The following is a 21,090-nucleotide window of genomic DNA, read 5'->3' as shown; positions in this document are numbered from 1 at the left end:
ATTCTTTCAGTTTGAGAGCTGAAAAAACCTCAAACAAGTAAATTTCTTACTTGTGTACTGTAGCTATAGAGACAATAGCCTGTCCAAACTGTAATACAACAATGGTATCTAACCCCATTGTATGAAACCGGATTTGTTTAAGAAATCTACTCAAGCCAAAAAACTGACAATATCTCTATGACCAACCACTATTGTAATGTTATGTCCCACGTATCTTATGTCTGATTAAAAAAAAAATCATATTGTAACAAACGCAACACACCATGAGTGAAAGAAACGTTTTTGTGTTATTCATATTCTCTGAAAAATGGCTAAGAAATCATAAATTCTGCCAGGGTATGTAAACTTATGAGCACAACTGTATGTACTTTATTTTAATGAAATATTAATTCTAATAGGTTGCTATTGGTTACTGAACCTTTACATAAATGCAAAATGTCTTTGTTTGATTTTCTAAGATTATGCTTGTCATCTCTTTACTAGGTATAATTAGCCTGTAAAATCCTTATTGTTTGTAATGTATCTAAACCAAAAGTAAACATTTAATATAACACAGTTTACCTGTCCTTAGACGTGGTGGCTGCATTAGTTTTTTCCTTTATCCGGCTTTTCCCTCTTTATTTTTACCTGTTAATCCTGAGAATAATGCTGGCCATACACTGATCTAAATTTGGCAGAGTCCAGCTGGGATAACTTTCCTGTTCGTGGGGGGGTTCACTCATTCCTCCACTGTATCTATGGGGGTGCCCATGATTTGAGCCCAAGGCAGGACTACAAGCATGTCTTCCTCTCTTTACCTCTATTACATATAGGGCAGGGGAATTAGTAGTTTGCAGAAGATAGCTTGAAGGAAAGATAACATTGTTTGATATCTCATTTTAATTCATAGGAACTGACAAGGATTCTGCATTCTGGCAGATCAACAGGTATTTTCTGTACTTGTTCCAAATGTTCCTAGCCTGAAAAATAAATGTATTGGATCCACCACATCTAAGAAATGGTAAACAGCAATATTTAGAATTGTTGTTTTTGGGTTTAGATATCCTTTTAGATATCTCCTCATTAGACAGAGGCAATCATTGGCTAACAGAGCATGAGCATCTATGATTACCTCTAACCTTGTTGATCACAAATGTAAACAGTACTTGTGTAGGATATTAATTTGGATATAGATATTTATTTGGGTGCAGTGTTGAATGACCGAGTAATTGTCAGGCAAACTATTACAGTACTACAACTGAAAAAGGGCCTGGAAAGGAAGAGTTGGTTAAGCAGTGCCCACAAATTTAATTTTATTTGCTTACCACTCACAAGCAGTCTATATCCATGGCTGTTTTGTAGTGGCTTTCAAATGGTATTTAAATGGCTCATATGTTGGAAGCTCCTTTTAAGCTATCCTAGACCTGATTTTGTTTGGTTTGATTTTTTTTAAATACATAAAAAGGGAAAAATACAAAGAACACTAAATGGAGCAAAAAACTACTATAAATACACCCCTTTCCCCCATAGAAGAGATGTACTGCATATGTTTTTTTTTTTTATTTTGCCCTACTATATGCTTTAGCAGACAAAAAAAATGTCAAGTATACAATTTACCAACATTAACAGACCATTGCTGATGACTTTTGATAGTACTGTGAAGAGAAATAAAGGAAGAGAAATCACCAGTAACATTCCACTATTGGCTTCCTTCCTGATAAGAATCCTTCTTGTTGTAATTAGGTTTGCTCCTTAATTTGTGTACATTCCTGGTATACTGAATCACAGGCAGTGTGATTGTAACACAACAAATTCATCACTGTGTGAAGTAAATGTTTTTTGTTTTTTTAAGAGAGTGCACATAGCTGGTACAGAAAGTCAGAAACAATAGATATAGAAAATAATGCCTATTTCGGCAGATCATATATTTTCATATAACTGACCTAATAAAGTTTCCCTAAAATGTGTTTTGTCTCCATGCTTTACAATTAACTTACCAAAGTTTAGTTTTTCAAAGTAGGTCAAAAACATAGGGCGAATTGGGGATGTTCTTAATCTTGAAGGTTTGAGCAGTGAGTTTTACGCAAAAGCTTCTTCTGTATCCACAAACTGGGCGGTTTCACCCCCAGAGCTAATTGCTCTTTTTTCTTATTCTAGGAGACCTGTCACCAAAATCATTGGATGGATTATTAATCTATGAGGATGAAGCTGCCCAACTAACAGGGTCGAAAAACAAAGGAAATGATGCAATCATAGTAGAACAATGGACTGTATTTGAGGTAATACATATATTATATTTTCTTTTATATTACTTAGAAAAAAAAATATGTAGTCTTTTCTACTTGCCGAACTAGGTATATTCCTGTGATCCCCAGGAGAAGTATGGCCTAAAAAGTTTTGACCATTCTTCTACTTGAATGTTAGACAAAGAATTTTCAGACTACTATGTGATTTCTATATACAGCTTGTAGAGTGCATCTGTAGGCATCTGTCTCTCATGGAAACTTTGGTCATCAATGTTCAGCAGTGAGAAGGATGAGTCAATGCTTTGAGCTCTGTAAACATGAAACACGAAAACAAGAACATATTAAAAAGCCTAAAGCTCTACCTGCTGGCTTGAAAATATTAATTATCATATCTATCCATTTACTTTACAATTGTATTTTTAGTCCTGACCACAATAAACTGAAAGAAATTATCTACAAACCCATTACACTATTCTCTGATAAATGCACATATACAGTATTTCACAAAAGTGAGTACACCCCTCACATTTTTGTAAATATTTTATTATATCTTCATGTGACAACACTGAAGAAATTACACTTTGCTACAATGTAAAGTAGTAAGTGTACAGCTTGTATACTAGTGTAAATTTTCTGTCCCCTCAAAACAACACACAGCCATTAATATCTAAACCGCTGGCAACAAAAGTGAGTACACCCCTAAGTGAAAATGTCCAAATTGGGCCCAAAGTGTCAATATTTTGTGTGGCCAACATTATTTTCCAGCACATCCTTAATCCTCTTGGGCATGGAGTTCCCCAGAGCTTCACAGGTTGCCACTGGAGTCCTCTTCCACTCCTCTATGATGATATCATGGAGCCGGTGGATGTTAGAGACTTTGCGCTCCTCCGCCTTCAGTTTGAGGATGCCCCACAGATGCTCAATAGGGTTTAGGTCTGGAGACATGCTTGGCCAGTCCATCACCTTTACCCTCAGCTTTTTTAGCTTGGTCATCTTGGAGGTGTGTTTAGGGTGGTCATCATGTTGGAATACTGCCCTGTGGCCCAGTATTCGAAGGGAGGGGATCATGCTCTGCTTCAGTATGTCACAGTACATGTTGGCATTCATGGTTCCCTCAATGAACGGTAGCTCCCCAGTGCCGGCAGCACTCCTGCAGCCCCAGACCATGACATCCCCACCACCATGCTTGACTGTAGGCAAGACACACTTGTCTTTGTACTCCTCACCTGGTTGCCACCACACACGCTTGACACCATCTGAACCAAATAAGTATATCTTGGTCTCATCAGACCACAGGACATGGTTCCAGTAATCCATGTCCTTAGTCTGCTTGTCTTCAGCAAACTGTTTGTGGGCTTTCTTGTGCATCATCGTTAGAAGAGGCTTCCTTCTGGGACGACAGCCATGCAGACCAATTTGATGCAGCGTACGACATATGGTCTGAGCGGTGACAGGCTGACCCCTCCCATTCCTTCAACCTCTGCAGCAATGCTGGCAGCACTCATACATCTATTTCCCAAAGACAACCTCTGGATATGACGCTGAGCACGTGCACTCAACTTCTTTGGTCGACCATGGCAAGGCCTGTTCTGAGTGGAACCTGTCCTGTTAAACCGCTGTATGGTCTTGGCCACTGTGCTGCAGCTCAGTTTCAGGTTCTTGGCAATCTTCTTATAGCCGAGGCCATCTTTATGTAGCGCAACAATTCTTTTTTTCAGATCCTCAGAGAGTTCTTTGCAATGAGGTGCCACATTGAACTTCCAGTGACCAGTATGAGAGAGTGTGAGCAATAACACCAAATTAAACACACCTGCTCCCCATTCACACCTGAAACCTTGTCACACTAACGAGCCACATGACACAGGGGAGAGAAAATGGCTAATTGGGCCCAATTTGGACATTTTCACTTAGGGGTGTACTCACTTTTGTTGCCAGCGGTTTAGTCATTAATGGCTGTGTGTTGAGTTATTTTGAGGGGACAGCAAATTTACACTGTTATACGAGCTGTACACTCACTACTTTACATTTTAGCAAAGTGTCATTTGTTCAGTGTTGTCTCGTGAAAAGATATAATAAAACATTTACAAAAATGTGAGGGGTGTACTCACTTTTGTGAGATACTGTATATCTATGCCACCCCGACCCTTCTGAGCACATACACTACATTCTCCAAATTCAGACATACTTAGATGTGACAGCCATGGCGTGACCTAGTGGCTCTGCTTCTGCAGTAGGCTACCGTTGATGAATGGGGCTTTCTCCAGAAAATCTGCAGTATCAGGAGGTCCATTCAACTCTTTGGTGACTGACATGGTGTGAAGCATGCATGGCCAGTAGGGGATAGAGAAGTGCTAAAATGTTGGGATGCATTAAGGTGCATTGCAATAAGGTAGCCCATTCATTATGAATAAGCTGCCAATACACCACAAACGGAAGAAAAAAATGCATGATCCTCTTTTTTAACAACACAGCTTACCACAACTTACGCTATAGTAAAATTTTAAATACCATAATAAAATACTGTGCAATGCGTTGGAGTGCCAAGCTAAATTCAACCATTTAGAGTATCATTATGTAGCAAGGTTCCGGACCTCCAAAGGCCTAATGGTGACCTCCAGAGTCAAGGATAGCTTACATCTGTCTTTGTAGAGTGAGTTACAAGGCATGGTAGGTGTGAGGCAAGATGGGTGCCAGACACTTTTTGAATGCAAAAGAGATTTATTGACTCCTAATAGAACTGTGGGAGAGCGGGTTAGGGCCAGGACACCCTTAAGTAGATGCAATGATAAGACTCAGAGACTTCTATAGGTAGACAGCTATACAGTGGAAGGCTTCCAAGCCAGATACCACTTCTGTATAGGTAGGACTGTTGTCTCCTATGGCAACAAATCTTGTAACAGTCACTAACGGTATTGTACTTAACTATTCTGTGTTACCAATAGTTCTCCTCGCACTCTACAGTCTCTCATTGTAGACTTTTACTCATTGAGCTCCCAATCTATCACTAGACCTCCAGATCCAATCGCCACTGGATCCCCTGAGCTCTTCTACTTCCATAACTCGGTATCTTCCTCAAGCGTCACCCCTGCTGACCCGCTAGGTCTCTGGCTTGGCACTCACTGATGCTCCTCAAGCGTCACCTTTGCTGTCCCGCTGGGTTCCTGGCTTGGCACTTGCTGAAGTTTTCCCACTTCTTCAGCGTCTATGGCTGGTAAGAAGACTGCTCTGGTACTGGCTTCAACTTACTCGCAGTGATCGCCGGTAACAAGGTGGATGGCCCGTTAGTGGCGACAGCTTCCCCTCTGCCTCCAACCACAACTGGTTCCCCGTCCAAACCTTTACTCTTAGTTGGACTCCAATCCTGCAGTCCCAACCCTGCGCTGCTTTTCCTGCTTCCGGATAGGCCCTCAGACAGCCTAGCAGCCAGATGTCCCCGGGATAGGCCTCAGGATTCCGGCCTAACAGCCCGGGGCAGCATAACACACGTCCACCCAGACAGCCATCCAGGTGGCAGAGTACCCCGATCCCCTGACTCCACCCAAATAAATAGGCTCTCCCAGCAGGCCAAGGGGCTTAAAGAAACCTCTGACCATTGGCTGAGACACCCCATCCATTCGTAACCTGACCTTTCTAAGCCCTTGTCTATCTAATGTCACCAGCATAGCGCCACCTAGCGACAGAAGAGAGAAGGTGTAGCAAGTCCAGAACTAGAGAGGATTCAGTGGATCTACTAACCATTAACCAGGGCAACTACTGTCTGGCAAAACTACATTTACTAGCAACCCTGCCTAAACACCAGGGTGCTACAATTACAATACACAATTTATTCAGAGAGCATGAACTCTGATTAGTTACACTAGTTACACTAGTTAAAGAGGGAGTCCAGCGAAACATTTTTTTTTAGATGTCAACAGCTGCAAATACTGCAGCTGCTGACTTTTAAAATAAGGACACTTACCTGTCCTGGGGTCCAGCGATGTCGGCACCCGAGAAAACCATTGAGTGCAAGAACACCACCCTTTACTGTTGACCTTATCAACTCATCAAGAAAAGGCAGCTAAATAGCTAAGCAGCATGTTTGTTCTCAACTTCAAAAGCTGTCAGAATTTTTCTGGATACTTGCCTATAGTGACAAAAAATATACTGTGAATCCCCAGCCAGAGATGCAATATACATTCTGTAAGCATCAGCCAGAGTTCTGACATCTCCTGGGAAAAGGTAGAATATGCTGCTTTGCCATCTTCTCATCAGCTGCCAGCTTGACAAAGTAAACTGCAGTTTACAAACACCACAACATTTTTACTTTGCTTTAATCGATAAGTCTATACGTGTCACCCACTAGACTCTGATAGCATTTTTTGTTAATGTTTCTGAGTCCATGAAATCTAGGCAGTAAGTCTCGAAATAAAAGGTAGTCAAAACAGCCACTACACTTACACACAGAAAATTCAGGTTCCAGTTACTCATACAAACTAAAAAAAAAGTTTTAGCTTTAGATATACAGTCAGGTCCATAAATATTGGGTCATTGACACAATTCTAATCTTTTTGGCTCTATACACCACCACAACGGATTTGAAATGAAACAAACAAGATGTGCTTTAACTGCAGACTTTCAACTTTAATTTGAGGGTATTTACATCCAAATCAGGTGAACGGTGTAGGAATTACAACAATTTGTATATGTGCCTCCCACTTTTTAAGGGACCAAAAGTAATGGGACAATTGGCTGCTCAGCTGTTCCATGGCCAGGTGTGTGTTATTCCCTCATTATCCCATTTACAAGGAGCAGATAAAAGGTCCAGAGTTCATTTCAAGTGTGCTATTTGCATTTGGAATCTGTTGCTGTCAACTCTCAATATGAGATCAAAGAGCTGTCACTATCAGTGAAGCAAGCCATCATTAGGCTGAAAAAATAAAACAAACCCATCAGAGAGATAGCAAAAAGATAGGTGTGGCCAAATCAACTGTTTGGAACATCCTTAAAAAGAAAGAACGCACCGGCGAGTTCAGCAACACCCGGAAGACCACAGAAAACAATTGTGGTGGATGACCGAAGAATTCTTTCCCTGGTGAAGAAAACACCCTTCACAACAGTTGGCCAGATCAAGAACACTCTCAAGGAGGTAGGTGTATGTGTGTCAAAGTCAACAATCAAGAGAAGACTTCACCAGAGTGAATACAGAGGGTTCACCACAAGATGTAAACCATTGGTGAGCCTCAAAAACAGGAAGGCCAGATTAGAGTTTGCCAAACAACATCTAAAAAAGCCTTCACAGTTCTGGAACAACATCCTATGGACAGATGAGACCAAGATCAACTTGTACCAGAGTGATGGGAAGAGAAGAGTATGGAGAAGGAAAGGAACTGCTCATGATCCAAAGCATACCACCTCATCGGTGAAGCATGGTGGTGGTAGTGTCATGGCGTGGGCATGTATGGCTGGAACTGGTTCTCTTGTATTTATTGATGATGTGACTGCTGACAAAAGCAGCAGGATGAATTCTGAAGTGTTTCAGGCAATATTATCTGCTCATATTCAGCATGCTTCAGAACTCATTGGACGGCGCTTCACAGTGCAGATGGACAATGACCCGAAGCATACCTGTCCTGACAGCAACATCTGGGAAGGGACCGGGAACTGTGAGCGGAGCTGTGACTGAACCACCAGGGATAATCCATCGAATGCTGTGGAAGTGGCTATTCATCGGTGTGCAGCTCCTGTCCCCTCGTTCATCCATCGGTGCACAGAACTTGTTTCCTGGAAGTGTGCTATGGAAGTTATTCCTTACTGATGCCAGCTGGTTACCTGTGAGGGAAGTGAGTCCTTAACAGTGTCCCTGCCGTTTCTACTAAGCCTGTTTTGACCCCCCTGAGAAGGGCAGTCGCAGGCTTTCTGGTAAGCCTCCATTATCTATTGAAAGGTGACGGGCAGCACAAGTGGTGGAGAACACAGACCCAGGGTCTTGTATTGGAATTCTTTCATTGGGACACCTTCTCTTATGAACATTTTTGTTGTCACATTATGTGTTTTATTATGCACGTATTTTCTCTAACACATTAATTAGGTATGGACTACTTTTTCGCTGGATATTTTTGATTATGATTAATTATATATACTTTACATTAGTGTAAGCATACACATTATGTTCACTTGTTAAAATATTGGTCTACTATCCAGCGCTGCACTTTTATTTATACATTTATCTCTGAGGATCCGGCCTAGGCTATAAGAAGATTGCCAAGATCTGGAAACTGAGCTGCAGCATGGTGGCCAAGATCATACAGTGGTTTCAGGACAGGTTTCACCCAGAACAGGCCTTGCCATGGTTGACCAAAGAAGTTGAGTGCACGTGCTCAGCGTCATATCCAGAGGTTGTCTTTGGGAAATAGACGTATGAGTGCTGCCAGCATTGCTGCAGAGGTTGAAGGGTTGGGGAGTCAGCCTGTCAGTGCTTAGACCATACGCCGCACACTGCATCAAATTGTTCTGCATGGCTGTCGTCCCAGAAGGAAGATGCACAAGATGATGCACAAGAAAGCCAGCAAACAGTTTGCTGAAGACAAGCAGACTGAGGACATGGATTACTGGAACCATGTTCTGTGGTCTGATGAGACCAAGATAAATGTATTTGGTCAGATGGTGTCAAGCGTGTGTGGCGGCAACCAGGTGAGGAGTACAAGGACAAGTGTGTCTTGCCTACAGTCAAGCATGGTGGTGGGAGTGTCATGGTCTGGGGCTGCATGAGTGCTGCCAGCACTGGGGAGTTACAGTTCATTGAGGGTACCATGAATGCCAACATGTACTGTGACATACTGAAGCAGAGCACGATCCCCTCCCTTCGGAGACTGGGCCGCAGGGCAGTATTCCAACATCATAACAACCCCAAACACACCTCCAAGACGACCACTGCCTTGCTAAAGAAGCTGAGGGTAAAGGTGATGGACTGGCCAAGCATGTCTCCAGGCCTAAACCCTATTGAGCATCTGTGGGGCATCCTCAAATGGAAGGTGGAAGAGCACAAGGGCTCTAACATCCACAGGCTCCGTGATGTCATCATAGAGAACTGGAAGAGGACTCCAGTGGCAACCTGTGAAGCTCTGGTGAACTCCATGCCCAAGAGGGTTAAGACAGTGCTGGAAAATAATGGTGGCCACACAAAATATTTACACTTTGGGCCCAATTAGGACATTTTCACTCAGGGGTGTACTCACTTTTGTTGCTAGCGGTTAAGACATTAACCACTTGCTTACTGGGCACTTAAACCCCCCTCCTACCCAGACCAATTTTCAACTTTCAGCGCTGATGCACTTTCAATGACAATTGCCCGGTCATACAACACTGTACCCAAAGGAAATTTTTATCATTTTTTTCCTACAAATAGAGTTTTCTTTTGGTGGTATTTAATCACAGCTGGGATTTTTATTTTTTGCTAAACAAACAAAAAAAAAAATGGAAAATTTTGAAAAAAAAAAAATCACGTTTCATAGTTTGTTATAAAATTTTGTAAACAGGTAATTTTTCTCCTTCATTGATATGCGCTGATGAGGTGGCACTGGTGGGCACTGATAGGCTGCACTGATGGGCACGAATAGGCACAGTTAAGGCGGCACTGATAGGCACAGTTAAGGCGGCACTGATGGGCACAGTTAAGGTGGCACTGATAGGCACAGATATGGCGGCACTGATGGGGGACAGATAAGGCGGTACTGATGGGCACAGATAAGGCAGCACTGATGGCCACTGATGGGCTCTGATGGGTGGCACTGATGGGTGGCACTGATGGGTGGCACTGATAGGTGGCACTGATGGGCGGCACTGATGGGCACTGATGGGCGGCACTGATAGGCACTGATGGGCGGCACTGATAGGCAGTGATGGGCGGCACTGATGGTAGTGCCCTTACTGATAGGTGACGCTGGTGGGCACTGATAGGTGGCACTGATGTGCAGCACTGTTGTTGAGGCACTGACTGTGGGCACTGATGGGTGGCACTGTGGGCACTGATGGGTGGCACTGTGGGCACTGATGGGTGGCGCTGGTGATCACTGGTAGGCGGCACTGCTGTCTATTACTAGATGGCACTGGCAGGGGGCACAGGTGGGCACTGGTGATCTGGTGTTAGATCTCCGTGATCGGGACTGATGTCCCTCTCACAGCCACTGGTGATCGGCTTTTTTTTCCTCCTCACGCTGTCAGCACGAGGAGAAAAATTTGAAAAAATAGCCTATTACTGGCTCTGTTGACATCACAAGATTAGCTGTCATTGGCTGACAGCTGATAATGTGGTAAGGGGTCGGGATCGACCCCTGACTCCGATCTGTGATCAGGCGAGTCTCATAGACTCGCTGATCACAGAGTGCGCTGCGTGCGCCCTGCAGAGGGCGCGCAGGCCGCTCGTGTAAGGGACGACATCAATGGACGTAGTCCCGACAAAGCAGGTCCACGCTGTAGCCGTCATTCGGCTATAGCACGGATCTCTAGTGGTTAATGGCTGTGTGTTGAGTTATTTTGAGGGGACAGCAAATTTACACTGTTATACAAGCTGTACACTCACTGCTTACATTGTAGCAAAGTGTCATTTCTTCAGTGTTGTCACATAGATAGAATAAAATATTTACAAAAATGTGAGGGGTGTACTCACTTTTGAATGATATTGTATATCTCCATAAAAATCCTACTTATTTGAAAGGAGTTTTCTCTTTCCCTTTTCATTTATCATTAATCCTAAGGATTGTGAGAACTCTGTCTGTTCCTGGAAATTGTCCAATGATTATATTCATATATTCCTCTTTGCCCCCCTCCTACTCGTTCAGTTTCTGGGCCTCCACTCAGCTCTCCGCTCACCTAAATTGTTGTGCGTGTGCGTTTTTTATGTAGTCCCCCCCCCCCCTTTTTGTTTTATTTCTTCTTTTCCCATTATTGCAGACAGCTCTGCTCTCCCTTACCTACCTTAGCCCCTGGGTCTATAGGCTCTGGCATAACGCACGGACCGCCGGCCTGAGAGTCAGTGTTAGTCTATAACATACTATTTGTCATCTGGTTTCCTTTTTTTTCCTTTATGTCAATAAAAATATTGTACCATAAAAAAAATGTCTTCCATACAGTGTGAAAATAGTATATCAGAAACAAATGTATTTTGCAGATTACTATAATTACTACCTGTCATTGGCATTATTGACTATAACTGATGTACATTACATTGCACGCTGTGATTGAAGACATTTACTGTAATACCTTGGATTACGAGCATAATTCATCCAGAAGCATGCTTGTAATCCAAAGCACTCGTATATCAAAGCGAGTTTCCCCCATAAGAAATAATAGAAACTCAGTTGATTTGTTCCACAACCACTGCTGGTGTATGCAATACTGTATGTGGACAGGGGTGCAGGGGCGCTGGTGTATGCAGTACTGTGTGTGGCCAGAGGTGCGGGGTAGCAATTACCTGGGTGCTTTCCATTAATTAATAAGTACAAACTGATACAAATTGATACAGTTTTTCCCATAGTACCTTTAACCCATGAAATCATTTGCACACAGTATAAAGTATATATAACCACTATCATTAACCACTTAGGGACCACCTGCCCACAATGTACTGCGGACGGGCAGCCACTGTAGCCAAAGCGATGCACCCGTATATCGCTGCCTGGTTTAGGGTGTGCTCATGCGTGCCCCCGCCTGGCACCTGCTGTGATTGCACACCTTCTTAGAGCTGCACTGTTTCTCTTATTTGCATTACTGTATATGTACCTTGCTAGATTGTCTTTGATGAAGTGACGATTCTTTTAGATCTCTGTATTTCTTGTATGCTGGGACATATCTGTTTTGTTATGATATCTATCGTATATGCTTGCTGTGACAGCAGGCAGGTAAAATCACCTGGTTGCATCCAGGATGGAAAATATGTATGCCCTAGGTTTAGGCTTTATGCTGACTTATACCACTAGGGGGAGTGCTGGGAGTCCTGCAGGGGAAGAGTTAATGAGCCCAGCTGAAGTGAGTGGGCTCATTAAGACCTATACAAAAAAACCCAGAATGCTTAGGGAGAGGCTCCATCCTGGAACCAGTTCTGTGTGTGTAGACTGGGGAGTGTGGGATCTATCCTGTGTGGTGAGTTAACGCCTGTGTGGCAAACTTCTAAAAGAGAGATAGGGACTGGGGCAGCACAAGGCTGCACCCAGTTCTTAGATAGGGAATCTACGTGTGTAGTAAGCGGTCAAACTGACCAGGATTTCTTTTCATGTTTTTTTTTGTTTTGCTGTTATATTTTTCACTGCATATAGCATAAATAAACCGCACCTTTGTTTTTTTTCACCTGCAATGCTGTCTGCTGTGCCTGATTTTGTGTGGTGAACCCATCCAGGGGGTAACACACACCTGCTGCCGAGCTAACCCCCTCACAGTTGGTGGAGAATTTTTTTTTTTTTTTTTTTAAGGCCATCATGGAGGAGATACTGAGACAGCTGGCTCTAGCAAATGCAAATCAGCAGCAGACAAAGGCGGGTTTGCAAAAGAGCCTTGCAGCTCAACAACAGAGCCTTGCAGCCCAGCAGCAGACAAATGCAACTTTGCAGCAGAGTCTGGAAGCTCAGCAGCAAGCTCACCTGCAGAGTCTGGAAGCTCGGCAACAAGCCCAGCAGCAATCTGAGGCCAGCTTCATAGACCTGTTACAAAAGCAAGAGCAGAGACTCCAACAACAAATGAAAAATAAAAAAGTATATAGGGCGCACAGGACTAACGTAGTCCAGATAGTGTCTCTATTAAAAGTAGGTAGTCCAAAATGAAGAGGAAAGTGTTGGTAGGGATGGTGGCATGATCTTCAGCAAAAAGGGCAGCAGCTTTAAAAGACTGAAGCAGGCTCTATAATGACACAAAGAAACAAACAAAGGCACCTCTAAGTGCAGAAGATTAACAATTTTAATGCCCCAAACTGGGTTATAACAACATGTTCCACAATGTTTGGTGCGGTCAAAGTCTCTGGCTGCAGCCACTTCCTGCTCAGGTGAATGACATCATACATTTGAGACCTGGGGGGGGGGGGGGGTATTCCCAGCCAGAAAGTCCAGTTATGTACACGCTAAGCCCGGACAGCCAGGGTGACACCCAGCCGTGCCAATATTTCCATTTTTAGCACCACATAGTCTTTTGCTTGGTCGGGCTCTAGGTCATAATAGGCTTTCTGCGATTCCCCCATTAACAAAGGGGCCACCAGTCCAGCCCACTGCTCCTTAGACCACTTTGTGGTCAAAAACATCTCCAGATCATCCTCTCCAGTCATTTTTGTCAGTAAACGGCTCACACCAAAGCATGCAGTATTAGTGGAACCACTTGCCTCACTGGTCTGCGGACGTTGCTGCATTAATGTCTCCATTTGTTGTTGGAGTCAAAGAAACAAAGGCGCCTCTAAGTGCAGAAGATTAACAATTTTAATGCCCCAAACTGGGTTAAAAACACTTACAGAATAGAAGTGGTAATCAGGCACATCATAAGTGAAGCTGCATTGGAAGGGGTCACGGTCAGAGGAAGCCTTCAGAGGGGATGGATGTAGTCACTGAAAACAGCGGTGTGGGACACAAGGAGCCGCTGTGAAGCCGGCGTCGTCAGCATGGAAAGACGGCGAACCCGGAAGTGATGTCATCCGCTGAGCGGCTCTGTAACCAGCCTGAACCGCAAACAAAGAGCCTGGGCGAGGATGTGATGTCATCAATAAGGGACGTGTTTCGGAACCATCAATCGTTCCTTTTTCAACCTATGGCCATACTGATGACTGAGAAGGACATATATACACACCCACTAGCAGTGGATTGGCCGGGGGGCGGGGGCAGCAAAAGTTTAATAACGATGAGTCCATTTAATGCATATGAATGAGTGTAAATAAATACCTGCAACAGCATTCTGAAAAACATTCTGAAAAACATTCTGAAAAACATTCTAAAAAACGGGGCAAAAGAAAGAGAAGTATAATAAAATAAGATAAGAAAAGGAGTTTAGAACAACGGGAATTAAAAAACTGATCTATAAAATGTCTAACAGTGACCGGTCCTAGAACCTGCAATGCACATAACAGAATGTGGACAATGAGAGCAGGCAGGATGATATCAATATTAAGCTGTAGACCAAAGGGGGACATACGTGACAATAATACTATCAATAATTTATCGTATAAAAAAAGTGTTTAAAAACTTATTTTGATCAAAATCTAAGACAAGCTTCCTTCATTGTTGAAGCCACTTCCTTCTGTCTTAGTCATAACTATTTTAAATTTGAGGACAATTTCTTTCTGCAACTACAAGGGACAGCTATGGGGGCGCATTTTGCACCCTCGTATGCGAACCTCACCATGGGGCATTGGGAGCACATATATATATATATATATATATATATATATATATATATATATATATATATATATATATATATATATATATATATATATATATATATATATATATATATATATATATATGGAACAACAACCCTTTCTTCTCCCACATTGTTTTTTATGGCCGCTATATAGATGACGTGATCATCATTTGGGATGGCAATGCATCAACATTCTCGGATTTTGTGACATATTGTAATACCAACAATATGGGCCTTACTTTCACCTCCGTCATTGATCAAAATAAGTTAGCCTTCCTGGACCTTGAACTTTTTTGGATAGGTAAAGAGATCCATGCCAAAAATTTCACCAAGCCTACAGCTGGAAATTCATTCCTCCACTATGAAAGTTGTCATCACCCCCTATGGCTAAACAATGTACCTAAGAGTCAGTTCTGTAGGCTAAAAAAGAACTGTACTCTGAAGAGCGACTATGACACTGAAGGTGAAATTTTGAAAGCTAAGTTTCTCGAAAAAGGCTTCCCTGTTGATCTTGTTGACTCAGCTTATCAACAATACAAGAGCACATCGCCCATTGAGAACCCTCACCCACGTCCCAATACTCAGAAAGATAATTTACGATTCATCACCCAATTCCATACCCAACACAAACAAATGGAAAATATTATCAAAAAACATTGGCCTCTGCTACTACAAGACGAACATCTACTCCCCACTCTGCCCAGCAGACCTCAATTTGCCTACAGAAAGGCACCCAACATTAAAAGTAAGGTAGCGACCAGCAAACTCAGGGCCAAACCTCTGCCTCCGGGCCACCACATGCCCACGTTTCTAGCTATTTCTGGGATGTATCAGTGCCGTAAGCCCCTCTGCAAGACTTGCAGCTTTGTGATACATGGCCAGAAAGACTTTCACGTCAAAGGTAAAACATATCCAATAAGGGGTTTTCACACATGTTCTTCTGACCATGTCATATATTGCCTCACATGTCCCTGTGGTCTATTTTATGTAGGGCGCACTATCCGGCCACTACGGAAACGGTTTGGAGAACATCGCCGTTTAATTGAAGGTGGACTAGATAACCATAGCGTCCCCAGACATTATCTTCACACCGATAAGTCCACGAGTGGCCTTAAAGTATGGATCATTGAGGCAATGCCAAAAGATCTCCCCCCTGCTGAACGTTATAGACGCCTATGCCACAGAGAAATGTATTTGATATTTTTATTAAATGTTTTAGCCCCTGGAGGGTTAAACGAGGATTTTGAAGTTAGTGCCATACTTTAACATGACATCTCCTTTCTGTAGATAATAATTTAGGCTCCTCTCCTCTAATATCCCTTCTTATTATTCTCATGTGAACCCCTCCATTTTAAACACTTTTTTATACGATAAATTATTGATAGTATTATTGTCACGTATGTCCCCCTTTGGTCTACAGCTTAATATTGATATCATCCTGCCTGCTCTCATTGTCCACATTCTGTTATGTGCATTGCAGGTTCTAGGACCGGTCACTGTTAGACATTTTATAGATCAGTTTTTTAATTCCCATTGTTCTAAACTCCTTTTCTTATTTTATTATACTTCTCCTTTTTCTTTTGCCCCGTTTTTTAGAATGTTTTTAAGAATGCTGTTGCAGGTATTTATTTATTCACACTCATTCATATGCATTAAATGGACTCATCGTTATTAAACTTTTGCTGCCCCCGCCCCCCGGCCAATCCACTACTAGTGGGTGTGTATATATGTCCTTCTCAGTCATCAGTATGGCCATAGGTTGAAAAAGGAACGATTGATGGTTCCGAAACGCGTCCCTTATTGATGACATCACATCCTCGCCCAGGCTGTTTGTTTGCGGTTCAGGCTGGTTACAGAGCCGCTCAGCGGATGACATCACTTCCGGGTTCGCCGTCTTTCCATGCTGACGACGCCGGCTTCACAGCGGCTCCTTGTGTCCCACACCGCTGTTTTCAGTGACTACATCCATCCCCTCTGAAGGCTTCCTCTGACCGTGACCCCTTCCAATGCAGCTTCACTTATGATGTGCCTGATTACCACTTCTATTCTGTAAGTGTTTTTAACCCAGTTTGGGGCATTAAAATTGTTAATCTTCTGCACTTAGAGGCGCCTTTGTTTGTTTCTTTGACTCCAACAACAAATGGAGACATTAATGCAGCAACGTCCGCAGACCAGTGAGGCAAGTGGTTCCACTAATACTGCATGCTTTGGTGTGAGCCGTTTACTGACAAAAATGACTGGAGAGGATGATCTGGAGATGTTTTTGACCACAAAGTGGTCTAAGGAGCAGTGGGCTGGACTGGTGGCCCCTTTGTTAATGGGGGAATCGCAGAAAGCCTATTATGACCTAGAGCCCGACCAAGCAAAAGACTATGTGGTGCTAAAAATGGAAATATTGGCACGGCTGGGTGTCACCCTGGCTGTCCGGGCTTAGCGTGTACATAACTGGACTTTCTGGCTGGGAATACCCCCCCCCCCCCCCCCCGGTCTCAAATGTATGATGTCATTCACCTGAGCAGGAAGTGGCTGCAGCCAGAGACTTTGACCGCACCAAACATTGTGGAACATGTTGTTATAGATTGTTTCCTGAGAGCTCTTCCTACTGCCATCCAAAAGTGGGTAAGCCATGGAGACCCAGAAACTGCAGATAAGCTTGTGGATCTGGTTGAGAGGTACTTGGCTACAGAGAACTTGACCACCTCTTCCAGGGACTCACGGACTTTCCACCCTAAGACCAGACCATTCCCAGTGGTGGGTTAGATGACTCCAAGGGGTGAGGGTGGAGAGAGTGAGAGGGTGGGGGTTCAACCTAATGTCTGGTGGGAGCAGCCCAGGCCGCAAGAGGCAGCGAAAAAGATTATTTGCTACCGCTGCCAGCAAGAGGGACATATTGCAGCCAATTGCCCAGTTGATGAACCTATGCAATGTGACTTTGTAAGGGACAGATGTCAGTCGCTGTTTGCGACAGTTGCATGCACTGCCATTCGGGGACCTGAGAAACATTTATGTAAAATGTGTATTAATGGTAGAAATGTTGATGTGTTGCTGGATTCAGGTAGCCTGGTGACATTGATAAAAGCTGAATTAGTTACTACAGAGGTCTCTGGGAATAACAAGGTGGCTGTAATTTGTGTGCATGGGGACACCCGAGAGTATCCTGTAACTTCAGTGTTTTTTGAGACCCACAAAGGTAACCTCTCTCATCAGGTGGGGTTAGTGTCTCACTTACCACATGATGCCATTGTGGGAAGGGATTTTCCAAAGTTCTGGGAACTCTGGGATTGTCCTGAGCCCCTCACTGGTGCCCCTATAGACCAGGAAGATGATAACCAGAATTCCTCTGAGAGTGGTGAGGACTTGTCTTGTCGGTATTGGTGGGAGAAACTTGAGAAACTGGGGAGGAGTCAACATCCTCAGGTGAAAACATGCTGTCTGTGGAGTTTTTTCGGATCTCGAGGTTCACAGGGAAAATTTTGCCACAGAACAGTTAACAGACCCCACCCTACTAAAGGCACGGGAAAATGGTGAAAATAGATGGCGAGTTAGTGAACCCAGATAAGACTTGCACTTACAGCAGGTCCCTTTCCACAGTGAAGTATGGGTATCGAGTGGCTCAAAGGGCAGAAGAAAACATTGAGCAACTTGTGGTGCCCAAACCTTACAGGAAAATGGTGTTAGAATTGGCCCATGGGCACATTCTTGGAGGTAATCTGGGGACAGAGAAACCCAGAGAGAGAGTATTGCAGAGATTCTATTGGCCTGGGGTCATGAAGGAAACAGAAAATTATTGTGAAGTCGGCACCTATGCCACATTTCCGTAACCCGCTGGTACCTCTTCCTATCATTGAGGTCCCCTTTGAGAGAATCGCAATGGATTTGGTAGATCCAATAATTAAGTCAGCTAGGGGCATCAGTACATTTTGGTTATATTGGACTATGCCACCCATTATCCGGAAGCGATTCCTCTTCGAAATACCTCAGCCAAAATCATAGCCAAAGAGCTATCTCTTGTTTTTAGCCGCGTGGGTATTTGTAAGGAACTGCTTATGGACCAAGGGACACCCTTTATGTCCCGGGTTATAAAAGAACTATGCAAGTTGTTCAAAGTGACACAATTACGTACGTCTGTGTATCACCCCCAAACAGATGGGTTGGTTGAAAGATTCAACAAAACCCTAAAACAAATGTTAAGGAAGGTGGTGGATAGAGATGGAAAGAATTGGGACTGTCTAATACCCTATTTGATGTTTGCCATTAGGGAGGTACCCCAATCCTCTACGGGTTTCTCACCCTTTGAGTTACTCTATGGGAGACACCCAAGAGGGCTGCTGGATATCGCCAAGGAAACTTGGGAAAATGAGAGTTCTCCCCACAGGAGTGTGATTGAGCATGTCGCCCTGATGCAAGATAGAATTGCACAGGTAATGCCAATCGTAAAGGAACATTTGGCCCAAGCGCAGTTAGCACAGCAGAGAGTGTACAACCGTGGGGCCAAGACCCGTACTTTTCCCCGGGGGATAGGGTATTGGTGCTAGTCCCTACGGTTGAAAGCAAATTCATGGCAAGGTCCATACAAAATCATTGAAAAAGTGAGCGAGGTGAAATAAAGGGTCAGACATCCAGGAAGGCGAAAGCCGGAACAGATATGTCAATCTGCTGAAAGCCTGGAGGGATAGGGAATCCCTAGTCGCAGAGACTTTGTCACCGGCCCAGTCTGATTGCTTAGTTCCTGAGGTTGGAATTGCAGTCACCTTATCGAAACCCCAACAACAGGAGGTTAAAGAGTTTGTACTTCGCAACAAAGATTTTCTCTGAGCAGCCGGGAGAAACATCTGGCGTAGAGCATGACATTATCACCCCGCCAGGAGAAAGGGTAAAACTAAAACCTTATAGAATACCAGAGGCCCGACAGGAGGCAATACGGGGGGAGGTTCAAAGGATGCTGGAATTGGGTGTGATAGAGTCCCAGAGTGACTGCTCCAGTCCTATCGTACTAGTGCCCAAACCTGATGGGAGCTGGCGGTTTTGTAACGATTTTCGACAATTGAATAAAGTTACAAAATTTGACACCTACCCCATGCCACATATAGATGAGTTGATCGACTGGCTGGGAACAGCCCGATACATGACAACTCTCGATCTCACCAAAGGGTATTGGCAAATTCCCCTGGCCGAGTCAGCCAAGGAGAAAACTGCGTTTGTAACCCCAGATGGGGCGTTCCAATACAAGAGAATGCCGTTTGGGTTACAGAATGCACCAGCAACATTCCAACAGAAAATGGACAAGATTCTGAGGACCCATCAGAAGTATGCTGCAGCTTACCTGGATGATGTGATTATCCATAGCACGGATTGGGTCTCACATCTGCCAAAAGTGCAAGCAGTCTTAGACTCTATCCGGGAAGCTGGGTTTACGGCCAATCCAAAGAAGTGTACCATTGGACAGGAGGAGGCCAAATATCTTGGGTACACTATTGGGAGGGGAGTGATAAAGCCCCAAGTCAATAAAGTCGAGGCCATACAGATTTGGCCACGTCCTAACAGCAAGAAGCAGGTACAAGCCTTTCTGGGAATCCCTGGCTATTATCGGCGATTCATTCCCCATTTTGCTTCTCAGGCTGTGCCCCTCACCAACCTGACAAAAGGGAAAGAGTCTGTCATGGTTAAATGGTCCCCAGAGGCTGAAGCAGCATTCCAGTCCTTAAAAACAGCCTTATGTAGCCAGCCAGTGTTGTACTCACCAGACTTCTCTAAGGACTTTGTTGTACAAACTGATGCATCAGACGTTGGGTTGGGAGCAGTGTTGTCCCAGGTCTGGAACGGGGAAGAGCACCCAGTCATTTACCTCAGCAGGAAATTGAAGTCCCATGAGGTAAATTATGCCACGATTGAGAAGGAGTGTTTAGCAGTGAAGTGGGCTCTAGATTCCCTTCGGTACTATCTGCTAGGTAGGCACTTTGACCTGGTTACTGATCACGCTCCTTTAAAGTGGATGGCTCAAAACAAAGAGACCAATAGAAGGATAAATAGGTGGTTCCTGGCCCTACAGGAATTCAACTTTACAGTAAAGCATCGCCCTGGCATTAAAATGGGGAATGTGGATGCTTTGTCTCGAGTACATGTGTGCCTGACTGCATGTGTTCCAACCCCAAGGTCGAAACAAGAGGGGGGGGGGGGGTGTATGTAACAGCAGGCAGGTAAAATCACCTGGTTGCATCCAGGATGGAAAATATATGTATGCCCTAGGTCAGTGATGGTGAACCTTGGCACCCCAGATGTTAGATAGGGAATCCATGTGTGTAGTAAGCGGTCAAACTGACCAGGATTTCTTCCTTCCTTTTTTTTTTTTTTTTTTTTTTTTTTTTGTTTTGCTGTTATATTTTTCACTGCATATAGCATAAATAAACCACACCTTTGTTTTTTTTCACCTGCAATGCAGTCTGCTGTGCCTGATTTTGTGTGGTGAACCCATTTAGGGGGTCACACACGCCCGCTG

At 43.8% G+C, this 21,090-nt stretch overlaps 1 protein-coding gene across 1 annotated transcript in view; it reads left to right on the top strand.

Moving 5' to 3' along the window:
• Positions 1 to 21,090, top strand: part of RFTN2 (raftlin family member 2) — a 163,901-nt gene that overhangs the window by 90,172 nt on the left and 52,639 nt on the right. Inside the window, exon 6 of the mRNA XM_073633126.1 lies at positions 2,137 to 2,258. Within this exon, the coding sequence (XP_073489227.1) occupies positions 2,137 to 2,258 (122 nt within the window). The remainder of the gene's footprint in view (positions 1 to 2,136; positions 2,259 to 21,090) is intronic.

This window comes from Aquarana catesbeiana, linkage group LG06 (genome assembly GCF_042186555.1).
Source record: "Aquarana catesbeiana isolate 2022-GZ linkage group LG06, ASM4218655v1, whole genome shotgun sequence".
Classification (NCBI taxonomy): Eukaryota; Metazoa; Chordata; class Amphibia; order Anura; family Ranidae; genus Aquarana; species Aquarana catesbeiana.
The sequence above is the reverse complement of the archived record's forward strand: the minus strand, read 5'-3'. Positions and strand labels throughout refer to the sequence as shown.